Raw genomic sequence first — 17,385 nt, forward strand, 5'->3', positions numbered from 1 at the left:
CAAGTGTCTCCTCAATTACTACACCTAGAAGCAGCAACTAAACTTATTGATCCATGGGAACTAGATCTATAATCTTGTAGAAGAAATCGAAACGAAATTTGAACTGTAGCTTGTGTTATCGCACAAAGGATACAACGAGAAACTTGACAAAAGTTTTAGAAATTGCTGGCAGAACCCAAGGACGAAGGCAAATGGGCGCTTGAGACTACGAGTGAGACTACCAAATCCCGGCTCATCCCACTCAACTTCTTTTGACCTGTTTTATCAATAATGGCCAATAATAACCCTGAAAACGGTTAAATATAAGTTCAATTAGGAGGAATTGCGATGAAATTATCGTACATGTGATTTGGAGCTTAGAATAGTAAAGAGTATGTGAATGTTGTGGTTTAAATCATATTAATGGTGAAAGTATGCATAAAATGTGAGTAGGTTAGTAATTCGTGATTAATATGTATGTTATATAGTTGCCAAAAAATTTAATAGATATGCCGTATTTGATCGAGAGCGAGTCTTACATACGTATATGAAATTTGCAATAAGCTTAAACAAAGCCAACAAATAAAAACTTGAAATTAGCTAAATATCTTTACATGATAGAGAGACTCAAGTAGGTGAGCGTAGGAGCCAAGTTAATGGATGGACCGAGAATCCAATCCGTGATGAAACCTACAAATAATCCGATGTGCAATAAACTTGAAGTACTGGAAAGAATAAAATATATAACTGGTTAATAGCAAACTAGCTACTTAATAAATTATTTTACTCATGATGTAATGTGTTCGAGATGATGGTGTAGCCGAATTGGAAACTTTAGAAATCTTATCTAGACCTCGAGTTTGTTTTGGTCGTACTTATTTTATCTTTTTGGAACTTATGTAGGATATTGTATTTTTATATTGTATTTTACTTTCACATAGGTTTTATATAAATTATGTTTGCTTATATAAAATATTATTTGATATCAAAAGTTTGTTTTTCAAAATAGAGTCCGCGTCAGTAGTGGTATCTGTGAATTTGGCTTCTCGGTGAGCGGGTGTTACATAATAAGCTTGGAAAATACCTCAACCAATATGAGGAAGAAATGGGTAAGCTCATTTGAGAAGCCTTTCTCGATCCTACAAGAAATAATGTATAGGATAGCATACGGAAAATGCTATTGTACACTATCTAGAGTGCACGAGAGGCCACGAAACTTGTCCCTTAATCTTCTTTGTAATGTTCTCTACAAATTTGTGGAATGAATCGAGAGGAGATACCCACTATACAAGGTTGTAAGAAATTTTTTTTAAAGGTATGAAACCACAGGTCACCCGCATCTTCCCCTTTGTCGGAGGGAGGTTGTAAGAGTGAAGTGGAAAATGATGAAAGTATCCCATATTATGCGACCTTAGGATGTCTTCAAGGGCCCAAATAAACTCGAAATTATATGAAATTTTAATTAGATGTAATATTATGAAAGACTTATGCATTATAAATTTTTTATAAGGATTAGAAATCTCATGATATGACCGATGTCTTGGGATATGAACTATTACCAACGAATTTCCATACCTTAAGGTCCAATTACAAGGACGAGAGCCAAGAAATTACAACAAACCTTGTACACTTATATTCAAGCCATGGTGAACTCATCAAAGAAAATTTTAAAAGACCTTGGAAACCTCTCTTCTATGTTGTTCAAAGTTGAGCTTCAAGAGAGATGCATTAAATACACTTTAAATTACATTTAATAAACTCAGCTGAATTTATGTAACTAGTCCAAGAATGATTAATAAGCACATTTTATTCCTTGTACTATTTAATTATAATTTAAATATTTGTTTGTCATATTTAAACTAGTTTTTAATATAGGAGTTAAAGTTATATTGTAACTCACATAGGTTAACATATTTTATGGAGGTCATGGTATTTCTCATTTACTTGCCAATTTAATTTGGGAGTTATGTGTCACAGGTGGGTTAAAGTTGTAAAAATTATATAAAACCTTCATTTCTTCGATGAGAGACATCACATTTTGGAATTAAAAAGATTTTTTTTTTTTTATTTAGCTAAAATTTTCTTTGCAAATTCTTGCGTGCTAGAGTCATTCAAGTGGTTTTGACCAAACCTCTTGTGGAATGATTCTAATCACGAGTTTTCTTTACTTTTGATCTTGATCATTAAGATAATCTGTTCCATACTTTTTCTTGAGTTGATTCTATATCAATTTTGATTGTGCTTGGTTGTGTCTTTAGTGTAAGAAAAATTTTTAGACTTCTAAGCCAACCCAAGCTCTAAGCCAACCATCTCACTCAAACTTCCAAGTACCACCTTATCCAAACTCACCTTATGTCCTAAGTCACCTAGACTTCTAGCAGCCGTATATCATGATAGGACTCCTTTCTTTATAGGATGGTAGACTAAAACTATGTAATAAGGGATACATGAGAGTATCCAAACATCAATGTCGAATTTGGATCTTAAATCCTAAATCGAGTCCTAAGTATAGACACAAGGGTGTGGCACAAGAAATGTAGTGAGATGTTAAAAGGTAGTTATATGCTAAATTTGGATTTCAAATCTCGATCTAATCTTAGATACACCATTGAAGATCGGAGGGCACTACGATTTTTCGTAGCACTTGAATCCGGACAAGTATTCATTACCCATTTTTTTTCTTTTAAATTCAAACTTTTAAGATTTTAGTGGATTTTACCTAATGTCATCTTAGGATTGGATTATTTATCTCCACATTTAACAAAATAGAATCAAAATAATTTAGACGAAACAATGGATTAAAAGTCTACCATTTTAGTGAAAGAACCAAATTGATTGGAGTGATATAGAAAGAGATTAAAAAATCCAATGAAATTAGAAAATTCATAGAAATCTGAAAATTTTTTAGAAATGCAGGGGAGATGAATCTGCAAGAAAACACGTGTCGCCCAGAGAGGGGAAGAGTGCATCAAGCAGAAGAGGGTCACATTTCACACAGTGAAGAGCGTCACATGTTTGGTTGAGATATCATACGGTCAAAATATTGTAGACAACTTCTGATAAAACTCGATATTTTAATTTATAAAATTAAAAAAAGAAACTAAAAATAATAAAAGAGACGTCTTGGGTTTGAGTGGTTTTAGTCCGGCCGAAGTACCACTCTAACAAAACCATTGGTACATTAAGTTTCTTAGTATAATTTATATATTTTTATTTGGCTGAGTTCAATTAAATAATACATGCAAAAATAGAAAATAGAAAATATAATTCAATAAAATCTGAATGTGTATTAAATTAGAAAATCCAATGGGCCCAAAACGGCCCAATTCGAAGCCCAACTGATAAATCCAATGGGCCTAACACCCCTGAATCTGGCCAATCTGAATGTGTATTAAATTAGAAAATCCAATGGGCCCAAAACGGCCCAATTCGAAGCCCAACGGATAAATCCAATGGGCCTAACACCCCTGAATCTGGCCCAATTGTCTAATACCCAAAAGAAAAAAAAACAGTCGAAGTGGAAGCCTTTCTCCTTTTTATTATCAGAGCCAGGTTTCGATCCTGGGACCTGTGGGTTATGGGCCCACCACGCTTCCGCTGCGCCACTCTGATTTGTTGATTAACCAATGGTTTTAACATTATTGTTTTATAATTATCTCTTCTTTAAAAATTCTACTTAAAATGTACACAAAATTTATTAATATTCGGCTCGATATTTTAATAATTAAATTGAATGCTAAACTCTTGGTTTTGTTGAACAATAGGACTAAGGCCCTGCTTTCTCAGGGAACCTGAAACAATTACATGACATTTCTAACAATCNGGAAAATTGTTTTAGGGTCTTACGAGAATTCTATGAACTCAAGAGTTGTGACAAATAGGAACGAATGACTTAAGCTGATAAGAATGATGAATTACACAAATAAGACATGTATATTTTAGTGCCATGGATTATGCCATGAATATAGGATGTATTACCATTATGCATTACCTTAGGGTTAGCTCATACAATTATGCCGAGATATGCTACCCTAAGGACATGAACAAAACAATGCCCTAAATTTACCATAACCCCCAAAGAATGCTAGATAATTCTCTAATCATGCCTAAGGTGATCCGAGATCTTCCACCGCGTTGTGCTTCTTGAGACTCATATTTTCCTCTCCTACGTGGGATGTCCTGCACCATGTTTTTAGTAGGATGTCACGTTTGAGCCTTATGTTTCCTTTTCCTAGATGAGATGCCCTAGCCATGTTTCTTGCTGGAAGTCACGTTCATGTTTTGCATCAATCATGTGACCTTCACGATTATTCATGGAGAGTAATCTAAGGCCACACTAGGCATAGCTACTACGTTGACTACATGCTATGCCTCATGAAACAAGAAACCAAGATAAGTCTCTAGTTAGCACAAAGAAAATATATTACCTTAACTATGAACTAAGAACCCCTAAACATCCCACGATACAACACGATCGTGATTCAGGCTATGTCGTTTGGAATACATGAAGCCTTGGATGTAGATTTCAGACTACATTGCTAGGAACATAAGAAGCCTTAGATGTAGGTTTCAAGTTGTATCACTGGGAATACATGAAGCCTTAGATACACGTTCAAACTACATTGCTTGAAATACTTGGAGCTTTAGACGTAGGTTTTTCAAGTCCATGTCTTGTTTCTTAAATCCTAGGAAGAGAGTTATAGGGAAGAAACAAGAATAAAAACACGAACTAAACACAAGAACAACAACTAAAGTATGAGAACTAGAACATTGGCTAAAACCCATAACTATGGTTCTTAGATTCGAACTAAGATTAAGAACTCAGACCGAAAACTAAGGTTTGATCCTAAGAAAAACTCAAAATTCAATAACAAACCTTATTTCTATGCTCAGCAAAAGAGTTAACTATCCGTATAGTTCCAAATCCCTCTTTAGGGCCAGTTTATAGAATCGTAGTGTCAATCGTAATTCATTTCTACATTCAATACAAATATTTATTATCAAGTCCACTTTAAAAACCATTTATAGAATAGTTGCCTCAGCTTTTGTTGTGTTCCTACGCTCAATAGGAGCACTTACCTAAGTCATATACTTGTGTTATCCCAAGTCTTTTCGAAGACCGATTTATAAAATTGCAGCCTCTACCTTGTCCCATTCCTATACTCAATAGGAATCCTCCTCGTCTTGTGCTAACGACGCATGTAGTCCGAAATCTTTTTCCAAGACTAGTTTATGGATTCACGGTGTCAACCTTGGTCCAACCCTACATTTAATAGTAACTCGAGTGGCTTTTTCGGTGATATCGTTCGTACTGCTATTAAACATGTTAAAATTTCTTAATTATTCTTAGATGTCGTGGAGGTTTACTAGGTTCTAAGGAGTGACTAGGCGGTTTAGTCCTCATCTCGCATTTTTAGAACGCCTGGAGTTAGCTCCTCAGAGCTAATCTAATCTTTGGGTGCACCTAGGTTTAGACATCTAATCATTGCTCATGATTACAGGGGGTTTGGTCCATTGGAAGTTTGTGGTCTTAAGTCAACTTGAACCGCTCTAGTTCTTGAACCCTAATCTTAACGTGGTTCACTCGTGTATGCATTGTTAGGGAAATATTCCTATCGATCACTTAAAGAATGGGAAACGTAATCTATTTATTCATCCATGCTTATTAGGGAGATATTCCTATTAATCACCTAAAGCATAGAAATCATAATATAAACATTCAAGCAAACTCAACAGAGAGATAACATCTATCAATCACGCCGAGTATAGATCACAATATCTCATCCTCTATTCTCGCACGACTAAAAGCATAAAATTCGACATGCATCACAAATTCTCATCCTAGTGACATTTCAATAATTTTTTATAACATACATAGCATCTCAGGTAAGAAATGCTCGCACACTAACACGTCTTAGTGATCCCTACAATTCGAGTGCCACTTATATTGGTGAAGCGTGTCTTCCTAAGAAAGCTTTTTCATTTGTTAAGGACTCCAAATTTTTTAAAAAATCTCTTGGTAGGTGATTCAAGTCATATTCACGCTCCAAGGCATGCTCGCGATCGAGTCGAGTCGAGGTTTGGATCTAGGAAGACGAGTTTGCAGATCGTGTTATGCGCGAGTTATTAGGTTGAGTTAGGTTGACCTCTACTGATGTGATACATGTCGCTTGCCTCGCCATACATGTCTCCCCTTAAGCTAGTCAACCCGTGTCTTTCTCCATTGCCGACATGTATCCCACTTGTTGCTTGACACGTGTCCTCTTCTCGTTTCAGATCTGCGTATTCGAATGCCTGTTTTTTCCTGTTTCTCGATTATTTTCTGTTTTCTTTAACTTTTTGTAGTTCTACTTCACATGAATCAACTTGCTTCCTTCACCAATGTGGTAGAGTTTTAATCCATATTTCTAGCATAATTAAATTTTCCTAATTTGTTAACTATAAACAGAAATAAACTTGTCCAAAATAATGCTCAAAACCGTAAACATCACGATTCTTCACATTTGTCGGAACTCGAACTTGTAAATTGATTCAACTTAGCTTCCTTTGTGAAAGTTGTAAGAGATCCTTCCACGAACAACATATCAAAATGTCAAAACCTAATTTCAAAAAAATCAAAACCGAAAATGAAAACTTGAAATCTTACCTCTCATTCTTCCTCAATTTTCGATGGTTCTCGAGAAGAACCTACGACCAAATTCCAACTCTATCTCGCCCTTGAGCGGCTTTGTTTTTCTCTTTTCTTTCTCTCCCTCAAACCCCAACTTCTCGACTTTTGTAAGAATTTTTCTTCTACATCATCTTGAATTTAAGCATTTAAGACCTTCAATAAAACCCCATAATTTAGAATTTGTAAGGAAAAAAATTAAAATTAATCATCGTCGAAGCTCGGGTCTTACAAGTACAACTCATGATATAAACCAACACATCTCAATCATATATTATATAAACTTCAAACAAGTTCAAATCAAGTTTCATTAAAGTTGAACTCAAATGACAATTAATACAACATTTAGAAGAACGAAGCTTCATTGCAACAACACTTCAAGATACTTCAAATACCGCTTCATTTACTCTTAGATAGTTACAAATGCTTGGCCGATAATTGAATTGTAACGCTCGAGCTCCGACGAAAATTAATTTTTTAATTTTATTTTAAAATTTCAACTTGTAGAATTTTATTGAGGGCTCCCTAGGCCAAATCTCAAGATGAATAAGAAAAAAAAAAAAAAAGTTTCATGAATAAAGAAAATAAAATAATGAAAAAATGGGTCGAAGTCATCTTATTGGAAGTAGTTTGGTCATTTTTGCCCTTTTTCTTAAAAAGAAAAAGAAAAATGAAATTAGAAAATCCAATGGGCCCAGTACACCCTAAATGGGGCCCATGGAGAAAGAATTTTAAAAAACAAAAAGTCGGAAGCCTTTCTCTTAGTATCAGAGCCAGGTTTCGATCCTGGGACCTGTGGGTTATGGGCCCACCACGCTTCCGCTGCGCCACTCTGATTTGTTGAACATTAAATTTTTCCAAATGTATTATTTCGTTTCAAACAAAATATTGCTTAAAGTTCAATTATTGACAATTCTATTTATTTTTGTATATCAATCTACATTTGTTGAACTGTATTTTGAAGAAAGTATTGGAATAATTCATTTAAAAGCGACTTTTCCCGAACGAACTTTGAAACATGAGAATGAAAATGCTTTCAAAAGTGAACGTTTAGAGAAATAAGTAAAACGAGATACTTGGTATCATGTCCGAATCCAGTTACTATCATAAGACATGAGGAATTTTTGGACTTTGCTTAATGGAGTTTTATTCATAGACTAAATATGTCGAAGCAAAAACATGCCATAGAAAATATTTACACGAACGCAACTCAAGAGTTCTGTTTTGATCGAACTTGCCATTTGAAAGAATTTGGGAATTGCATTTATTTTCAACACAGTTGATACCAACCAAGACCAAATAAACTCAACCTTCATGACCAAATAAACTATCACAATATTTTACTTGCACCAACAACAACACCACCCATGTTTATAAGCTCTTCAGGCACATAAATTGAGTTCCTTGTCAAAGAGTTGCAAATGGGAAAGGAAAGCCCCTCCTAGCCTTCATATTCACAATGTTTAAGAATATTTTGTCCCTTTCCCTTCCAGAAATGTTCTTGTGGCAACTGTTTCTTCATTTACCTGTTCATATGAGCAACACATAAACTACATTGTAACAACAACTATAAATCAGAGATAACATTTTTTAACATTCTTCTCATCGAGACGTCTTTGCAAATTGGAACTAGTCTCAGTTAATGAGCCTAAGAATGTCTAAACGCCTCGAAATAACAAAACATAAAAACCCAAGGGAGGAAAGAACATCTGATTAAACAAAATAAAAATAATGGGACATCATCCATGTAGATTCAAGATTTGAGTAAATCATAATCGAGAAGATGCAACCAAATAGAGTTATAGAATAGAACCGCCAAGCTGGATGAAACTCGGATTAATCATCCCAAAAAGACTACTAGTAACTGCCACCATATACATCGCAATGCAAAAAAAATCTTTGTTCCCCAACCTAGACATTGAAAGAAGAATGATGCCAAATGAATTTATCGAATGGCTTGGCTTTATACGGTTTATAGAAGGGAAGAACATATCATTAACAATCGCCGATGTACAAAAGAAAAAAGGATGTTTAAACCATTGTCGTCTTTACCAATGTAACTTTGACAATCAAGTTGAGAACTATGATAAGAAGTGAGAGATGAACTCAACAAAGCTCAAGTATTAAGAAAGCATAATGCATATCTAGAATCGACGAATATGGTTGATTCCAATATGGAAACCGAGAACTGTTCCTTAAATAACAAAAAAGAGGATATTATGTTGTGAAAGGTGAATCCTGGGTTCAGCCAAGCTGAGTGGTTGATGAAGGTATAGCGGTGTTACTATATCCCGAGTGGAGGGAACTACAACCCATTGCTTACTATGCTGAACAAGATGGTTGGATCAAAGGATTCAAAGTCGGTAAAGAGCCCAATGTCATCCCTATTACTCATCTACAGTTTGTCAATGGGCTACTCTTTTCTCTACACACCTGATGTACACCTTGATAACCTTTTTAACATTATTAAACGCTTTGAAGAAGCAACGAGCCTTAACATAAATTTGATGGACATCAGTATCAACTTGCAGTTGTCCCATCTTGCCAATAAATTAGTATCAACAAGCAGGAGGCTCATTGGTGTTAGGCTATTGCCTCCAAATATGGTTCCATCCACTTCGACCTTAAACTGGATTCCAAAACCATGCATTCTTCCTACAAGTCGTTAAAATGCACAAATAACTTGAAACAAATGCTTTATGCACATATTTCATAGGTCGGTAACAATCACCGCACATCCTTTAGGAAGGATGTTTGGATAGGAGTCTCAAATCTTCAAAAACTCTTCCCTGGGCTTTATTACTTATCGACCAAGAAAGACGCACCTACTGCTGTATTTTGGGATCCTTCATCTCCGTAGAAATCTCATGAAGCCTGAAATTGAAGAACGCGCCACTTTATCCACTATTTAATTGCCCCTTCATGATTCAACCTGTGAAGACTCTTGGCACTCGGCTTTGGAAAAGGATGGTTTTTTCGCATCGAAATCATTCTCAAGGGCTTTATCAACAGCCAATGTGTGCACGAAATCAGCTATATCTATAACAATATTTGGGTTGGTCGTTGTCCAAGAAAGGTGAAATTATTTATATGGGAGCTTAGCCACTCTTAGCATTAATACTTTTGTTAAGCTCCAATGCCGTCCTCAATGGCTATACTTATACCCCAGCTGCTGCCCTATATGCTATAGCAACAATGATCCATCATTTCACCTCTTCAGTAATTTCCTTTACCGCCAAATTCAGGAATTTCTTACAAGGTGTTTCGCCTGAATGAATTAGTTGGTACTAGAATTGGTTGGAGCTTTCCTTACTAGAATAATAATCTTCTTTTTTGGGGCACCCTTTCAAAACGAACAAAAAGATCCTTTGGCTTACCCATGTTCGTGTTTTCTGTTGGAGTCTTTGGTCGGAACAAAACACTCGCATCTTCTTGGACAAGAATCGTGGCATTGCCTATTTATTGATTCTACTTCTCTTTTAGGTTGCTCCCCTTTTGTATTATAACCTCGACACCCTTGCTAGGGAGGTGTTTTTTTTTATAATTATTTCTCAATAGGAGCTTCTTTTGTATCCCATTTCATCATATCAATGAACGGTTATTGTTTCCTATTAACAAAAATAATTTTCATGTGGGGTTTCTCTCTAAAGCTAACCATCTTTATGTTCCACATTGCCAGTAAGAGAATTCATTCTCACTTCAAGTGAGGTAGCTTAGAGGAAATTTGGGAAGGATAAAACTTCGACTCTTATTTAAGAAAACTTTTATTGGCAATAGATCGAAAGATTAGGGTATGAGAATATATACACAATTGTCATGTTGTCAAGAGTTCTAAGAATTTCTAGTTTATGGCTTAGAATAGGTTAAAAATATTGATTACAGATACCAAAATAAAATAAATAAATAAACTACCAAAAATAAAACAAACACAGATCATCCATCCCAAAAACCAGAAATATAAAGAGCTTACTCCAAACTCCAACACTCAAAAGCCTACAAGAACAACAAAAAGAACCAAAGAAGTGCAGAAAAATGAACCATCCTTGATGAAAAGTTCAAAATTTTTAAGTCATTTATGCACACGTTGGTGAGAATTGGAAACCAATCCTCATCTTAGTTCTTCTTTTCATCATCAAAAGAACTAATGGTAAATCTGGAGTTGTCAACTGAAGTTTGAGGTATCTTCTAAGACGTTATGCGGGAAAGAATACTCGTCAATGGGATCTCATCCAACCTCTTACTGAATTTTCTTATAATCAATCTACAAGCAAACTACACATTATGGTCCTAAAGTGGTTTATGTCCTTAGATTTAAAGACCTATCAGTACGCTGGACTTTGTTCTGCATTCTATTGCTCATATTATAGTGTTGAAGATGATAAATATGCCCAGAATTTCAAGATTAGAACGAGTTGAGATAAGATATTTTTTAAAAAAAACAAGGACAAGAAGGATGACAACAAGCATCAAAGACATGAAATTCAAAGAAAGTGATCTAATATGGATTCATCTTCAAAAGGAGAGGCATTGACAAAGAAACTGCTTAATTTTCCAAGTCTCATAACATGTAAGCCTAACTAGACAATTAATATACCATTCAACGTTTTCAAAAGAGAGTTATGGGCGGTCTAGATTGATCAAGTTGCTTTTTCCATAGGAGAAATAGTGTGTTTTTCAGTTTTTACAAATATTTGGAACATCTATAGCCCTGTAAATTGTGGCTTTCAATTTTGTTTGGAGAAGTGTATTTACCAATTAGCTTGTTCAAACCTTTCAGATCTTTGTTCTTTAAGCCTTTTGGCAACCTGAGTGAAAGAGAATTCAAAGAAAATCCAAGAAATGAGCTTTTTCCTTCCACTTAGTATCTCCAGGATGAATTCATCATTAAGTGGTGAGTTAGTTCAACTCAAAGTTGTCCAACGAGAGTTTGGTGTTCTTTAAGATACTTAAGAGGAAGTACCAACTACATTTGGGATAAACTGCAAGGCAACCTCTTCAAGGCCTTAAAGGAGCATCTGATCTTGTCCCTACTTTAGTGTTATCAAAAGGGCTCATAGGCCAAAGGCTGACCTGAACCAAAGCAACATGACAAATTGGTCAAAGCTTGATTATCAAGAAAACTTTAGATTTCTTTGGAATTAGGCACACAAAATGTTTCCTTAAGATATTTGCTGATCTACTTTTTTCAATTTAAAAAATAAATAAATAAATAATTGGAGCAAAGATCACAGTTCATTCTTTAGTTGCTCTCATGGAATAAACATTTAAAAAGAAAAGAAAAGTTGAAGTCAAAAAAGCCTGTCATGCTCTTGGTTAACTAATTTTTTTAATTCATGAGTGTCCAGGACAGTTTGTGCACACCTCAACTAATCTCACGAACACCTCACCTAACCCAACAACATGTTGGTGTCCAAGAAACTCGCAGGATAGTGAATCTTAGGTAGGTAGCCACCATGGATGGGACTTCTTCCCTCTATAAACCCATGACCCTTATTGAACACCCAATGCTAGCCAAGTTTGATTCCAAATTTCTTGCAACTCCTTTTTCCTAATATTGTGTAGTCTGCACCTGCTCCATGACCTAGACTTTGGAGACATCAAAGCTTTTCCATATTAAGCTCACTCAAAAATTCAAATACGTGACCTCTAGGTAGGTGTTACTCAGAGAACGAAGGCATTAGAGCTCTTTGGGGCTGTGATATTGATTATTTCACGTGGAGCAAGCCATTTTAGGAGTTTGGCATCATGTCGGCTATTCATAGGGGCAGTTTTTTGTGGCAGGCTGAGGTGTTTGCTATTTATGGGGCCTCTAGGGCGAGAGGAACAATAAAGTTCTTAGAGGGATCAAACATTCTCCTAGCGATCTTTGGTCCCTTATTAGATTTAATGCTTCTATGTAGGCTTTTACGAAGCTATTCTTTTATTTATTCTCAATGAAAGCATATTTATTCATCAAAAAACAAAAAAGGAAAAAAAAGTAATACCTTAACATTAGCTACTGTTCAGATTGATTTTACATGATTTCCATGATAGTTTGATGGGTGAACATACAAGAATTTTTGAAGAGTATCATCAAGCAACAAGGAAATTGTACAACCTTCCAACAAGGTAAGTAGTTGGCTATATGACCTGTGACACTTTTTGCAGCCACCAACAACCCCAGTACTGAGCAGGGGAAGATATATTAATAAGTTTTATGGAAGGACCCCTACTGTCCAAGAGGTTGAAGGTGATTTTGGTGGTACTAGACTAGTAACGTATGCTCATTACATTGAACTAGCAGCAACTATTTACAATACAGATAGTACTCATCACGAATCATATATTGAACAAAATTTGAATTGAAAGAGGTGAAACATTAACAAAGTACTTCTACCTTAAGCAAACTCACTAAAATTTGTATGCAACTCTAGAGCTAGCTTAAATACAAATAAGTGATTACCTGTAACATCTAGAATTTTAAAAAAATAAATAAAAGATTTTTTTTTCAAAATAAAAATTAAAAAGAAAGAAGGAAAGAATGCAGAATGGAATGCACACAAGTTGGAGAAGATAACCGTACAGTCAACGGTTAGTTTCTCAACCTTGTTTTTAACAAATTGAAGGTAGTCATTTTCACCCCTTCTATTCTTTTGAGTTAATTTAGGGAATATTGAGAAATTTTGGAGAAATTTGGAATATCCTCGAAGACCCAAAACAAGCTCAGGAAGTCTACAATCAAGTAACCATATGGAGCAAGTTTCTAAGAAATACTTGCTGGAGTCGATTGGGATTGAGGACAATGATTGAGTATTATGTTTAGGAGCCTAATTTGACCTAGTCTCATGATAATTGTGCTTAGATAATATGAATAGCTTACAACTTTCCTATTTACAGTTATGTAGCTTTTGCATACATGATATGTGAACTCTGATAGATCATTAGGCTTTTATGCTTTCCAATGTATTGAGGTTGGATTATTATCACTTGATGAGCATGACGAGCATGTTGTATGACTTCATACGCTTATTATGCATGATTTAGGGTTTGGATAGCCCGTTATTGCCCAATTATGAGTTGGACTATTGCTATGTTGTCATAGAGTGCTAGTTATGGTTTCCATAGACCATGAGATACTGTTTCCTATATAGTCCTAGTACCTAGTCATGAGTTCCATAGCCTCCTTGGGTTGACCAAGTACTGTGTAGGGACGGATAGGGCGCAACCCGTATTCGTGAACTAACCAATAGAGGTTAGTGTTTACTTGTTACACATGGCTTAGTTATCACCTAAGGATTTCAAGAGCCATAAAGGGTATAATATTGAAGTACTAACGGTGGTGCCTAGTGGGGAGAGCTATGGTCTTTTTACTATTCCATCCTAAGTGGTGTACTGTTCTAGCCTAAAAAGACGAAGTAATAGGTATTTACTGTTCCTAAGACAAGTAGTTTTATTGTTCTAACCTGAGGAGAGAACATGAGAAGGTAGTTTACATTTCCAGCCTGGAAATGCACAATGACAAGTAGTTTACTGATCTTAAGAACATGTAGATGTTGTCTGATACCATTAGGAAGAATCCACCGATTAGAGCTCAATAGGTAGACATGCATGGAGTACGGTCATCGCTTTAGAGCAAAAGGGCTCCTCCAGACTTAAGAGTACGACCTAGGGCCTTTCCATGGGCCACAGCGACTTGAAGAAGGACCTAGACATACATGAAACCTAGAGCCAAGAGAAAACAGGAAACCCCTAGGTTGTGAACCTAAGAAGGATTGAATACTCCTTAAAGGAGGTATGCAGAGGGTTAGTTACACAATGACCTACAAAGTTTGGTAGAGACATTAAGCCACAGTTTGACTATCACTAGGCCTAGTTATGAGCACATAACCAAGTTTCCGTGTGTAGGATTAAGTCTGATAAGAGCCTAAAAGTAGGTTGTTTACGGAGTATTTTTATACTTATTCCATGTTTTTTTTTTTTTTTTTTTTTTTTTTTTTTTTTTTTTTTTTTTTTTTTNTTCAGATGGAGTGAACACCACTGTTGCAAGGGGTGCCCTTTAGATCAAGTCGTCTTTCTTCTTGTCATTTTATTATTATTTTAAATGCTACTTCTCAAAACTTGTGCATTTTTTTTTAATAACTGTTTTGATTTGACTCCCAAGAAATTACCTTTAAACTACTTTTATGTTGATTTTGAATACATCTTTAAATTTTAAAGTCTTTGTGTCTCCCGTTTTACCAAAGAAAATTTTACCGCCCTTTTAACCCTTGATTGTACATGGCAACATGTGATTCAAGGTATCAAAAATCAGGTCATTACATCATCCATAGATTTTTCATTTAAATACTACCTCCAAAAGTTGTCAGTTCATACTATAGTGCATGCTAGACGGTATAAAGGAAACCTCAAATAATCAGCTGCAGAAAAAAGCATGATGCTTACCTGCCTCCTTGGTCACTGATTTCTTGAACAGCATGCACACCGAGGCTAGAAGCTTGCAGAGGAACAGCACAGCAGCCAAATGAGGCATTTGAAATAACTGGAAATTTCTCAGTACTAATTAGAATTGCTGCAGAGGAAGACGGAACACCCAAGCACATTCCATCAACAAGAATTTTAGGTTTGCAATCAGGCATTCTCTTCAGTCTTGATTTTCTCTTGCTATACTTCAACAGATAGCGTTTAGTTGTATCTCTCCTCTTATACTTGAAGAAATAGTGATAAGGCTTTGCAATGCATCTCTCATCCCTGGGTAGACTGTACTTATCTTCAGAGCATAACCTATCATGATTGCAACCGGCACTCATTAATTCAATTGACCTGCTCCTCAGATCTTCTTTAGGAGACAATTCCACATTCTCAGACTCAGTATCACACTTTACCGAGCAACCATTGCCCTTTGCTGGTACAGGATTGTTTCCCATGGACTCTAAACGATTGATTTCTAACGGTGCGACATGATCTTTAGCCGTGACCGAAGGCTCAGAAGCAGCATTGTCAGGAGAATTGCATAAACTGTTATTAATGAAAACTTGTGGGGTTTTAAAGAAATCAAACTCCTCACTACACAGTTCTCCTATTGATGTGTCCCCATCATCCACCACCCTTGTATTCTCAAAAGCCATGTAGTTCGAATTTGCCGAACAAAAATTCTTGGATAACCTTGGAGAACTATTCATAGCCCGGTGCAACTGAATCGCCAATTCGGCATCGTCAGCAGATTCCCCAGACTCTTTGGCAGCAGTTTCATCCCTTTGGGCAACCAAATTTAAGGCATCGCTAGCCAACTCAGAAGCCCTCCTAACCACAGCAGCCTTTTTCAGCGCATGTTCCCTACCTCTAACCGCAGCATCAACATTCTTATCCGCCAAACAATTTGCATCCTTCACTAATGAACTCAATGATTTGCAGTTTCCACTAGTGGAAACCTTAGAACTCCGCAAATCCGAAACATTGATATTCTTTCTCCTAATTTTCCTACTTCTCAAAACCGCCCTCGCTGTCACAATTGGTTTAGGAACCCAACAATCAATACACACAGAAAACTCAGAACCCGAAGAGGAGTACGACCAGGGAGCAACTCTACTATACAGGGAAAAACACTCCCGATGAACCCGACGGTTACACTCAGAGCAATTAAAAGAGTCGCCTCTCGAGTCAGCAAAACAGTAAGAACAAACCTGAGACGATTCAACAAGAGAGAAACACTTCTTACAAAGAAGAACAATCCGCCACTCGCTGTAGAGAGAATTAAGCCTGGAACGACCGTCAACGGCGTCAACACGAAAGCCACAAGCATGACATTCCGAAAAATTAGGCAAATCCCGAGTTTTCTTAACCGGACAAGGGGCTGAGGGCTTGGCCGGTAGAGTTGGGTTGAGAGGAGGCGAAGAGGAAGAAGAAAGAGAAGGCGGCGGCGGCGGTAGTGGGGTTGGCGGTAATCGTCGTCTAACGAAGGTTTTGTGCTCTTTCTTGAGAATTTGAGTAGCGGAATCCATGGAGAAATGCGTAAGAAGTGAATTGCGCGGAATTCATGGACGTGTGATGAAATTGGGAATAGAGATTTAGGGTTTATAGCGACAAAAGAATTGTTGAAATTAGGTTTTTTGGATGTTGGATTAGAGAATGGAGAAGGGTCGGGGCCCTTTGCCCCTTGTGATGTCCGCGTCGAGTGTATTCTTTATAGCTGTGGGCATAAGAATCTTGGATTTAACCATTGTCCTTTCCTGCCTCTTCTTCCATGGACATATATATATATATATATATATATATATATATATATATGTATATGTATATGTATACTAATCTTCTTATAACATCCGACCTCATTTGTACAAAAATCAAATTGAATCGGGTGGATTAAATTTGTGACCCGATTAGTCTGAATAGAGTTTACGATCTAACTCTTTATTCTCGAGTTGGGTTTGATTATCATGTTTTTTTATTATTATTATTATTAACTAAAGCCTCGTAAATTTCAAATATCAAACATTAACGAGCCACTAAGTTACAAACAATAAATATTTTTAATTGTTATAATAATTTTAAAAGTATAGTAGAGTTGAGTTTAACTTTATTTTCGAGTGAGTTGAATTAACCGGATAAAAAAAATGTCAACTCTCAAACTGACCTAAAATTTTTTTTCTTTCTAAAAATTCGGTTCAACCTAAACTTTAAAAAAAAAAATTCAACTCATAGTTTGGATTGGTGAGTTATTAAGTTATATGAACACTTCTAAATATCTAAACGGTATAAAACAA

The 17,385-nt window shown here is 36.0% G+C and overlaps 1 protein-coding gene and 2 non-coding genes across 4 annotated transcripts; all 3 read right to left on the reverse strand.

Annotated features, from left to right (window-relative positions):
• Positions 1-3,519: 3,519 nt before the first annotated feature.
• TRNAM-CAU lies at positions 3,520-3,591 on the reverse strand. The gene has a single exon. It is a non-coding gene; the product is annotated as a tRNA-Met (tRNA).
• Positions 3,592-7,411: 3,820 nt separating this feature from the next.
• Positions 7,412-7,483, reverse strand: TRNAM-CAU. Its single transcript has one exon. It is a non-coding gene; the product is annotated as a tRNA-Met (tRNA).
• Positions 7,484-7,776: 293 nt separating this feature from the next.
• LOC111811499 lies at positions 7,777-16,815 on the reverse strand. Of its 2 annotated transcripts, XM_023698378.1 has the most exons (3): positions 15,068-16,815; positions 11,399-11,716; positions 7,777-8,172 (listed from the first exon to the last, which is right to left on the reverse strand). In XM_023698378.1, the coding sequence occupies exons 1-2, from the start codon at positions 16,621-16,623 to the stop codon at positions 11,698-11,700; spliced, it is 1,575 nt and encodes a 524-aa protein (XP_023554146.1). In that variant the 5' UTR covers positions 16,624-16,815; the 3' UTR covers positions 7,777-8,172; positions 11,399-11,697. The 2 variants fall into 2 exon arrangements, with proteins under 2 accessions (XP_023554146.1, XP_023554148.1); XM_023698380.1 differs by lacking the exon at positions 11,399-11,716 and having other exon boundaries at positions 7,780-8,172; positions 15,068-16,811.
• Positions 16,816-17,385: the final 570 nt, after the last annotated feature.

The sequence above is a fragment of the Cucurbita pepo genome, chromosome LG15 (assembly GCF_002806865.2).
Source record: "Cucurbita pepo subsp. pepo cultivar mu-cu-16 chromosome LG15, ASM280686v2, whole genome shotgun sequence".
Classification (NCBI taxonomy): Eukaryota; Viridiplantae; Streptophyta; class Magnoliopsida; order Cucurbitales; family Cucurbitaceae; genus Cucurbita; species Cucurbita pepo.

What these genes read in the sequence shown, in the direction of transcription:
- LOC111811499 (XM_023698378.1), bottom strand. Translation starts at nt 16,623, where the DNA reads ATGGATTCCGCTACTCAAATTCTCAAGAAAGAGCACAAAACCTTCGTT.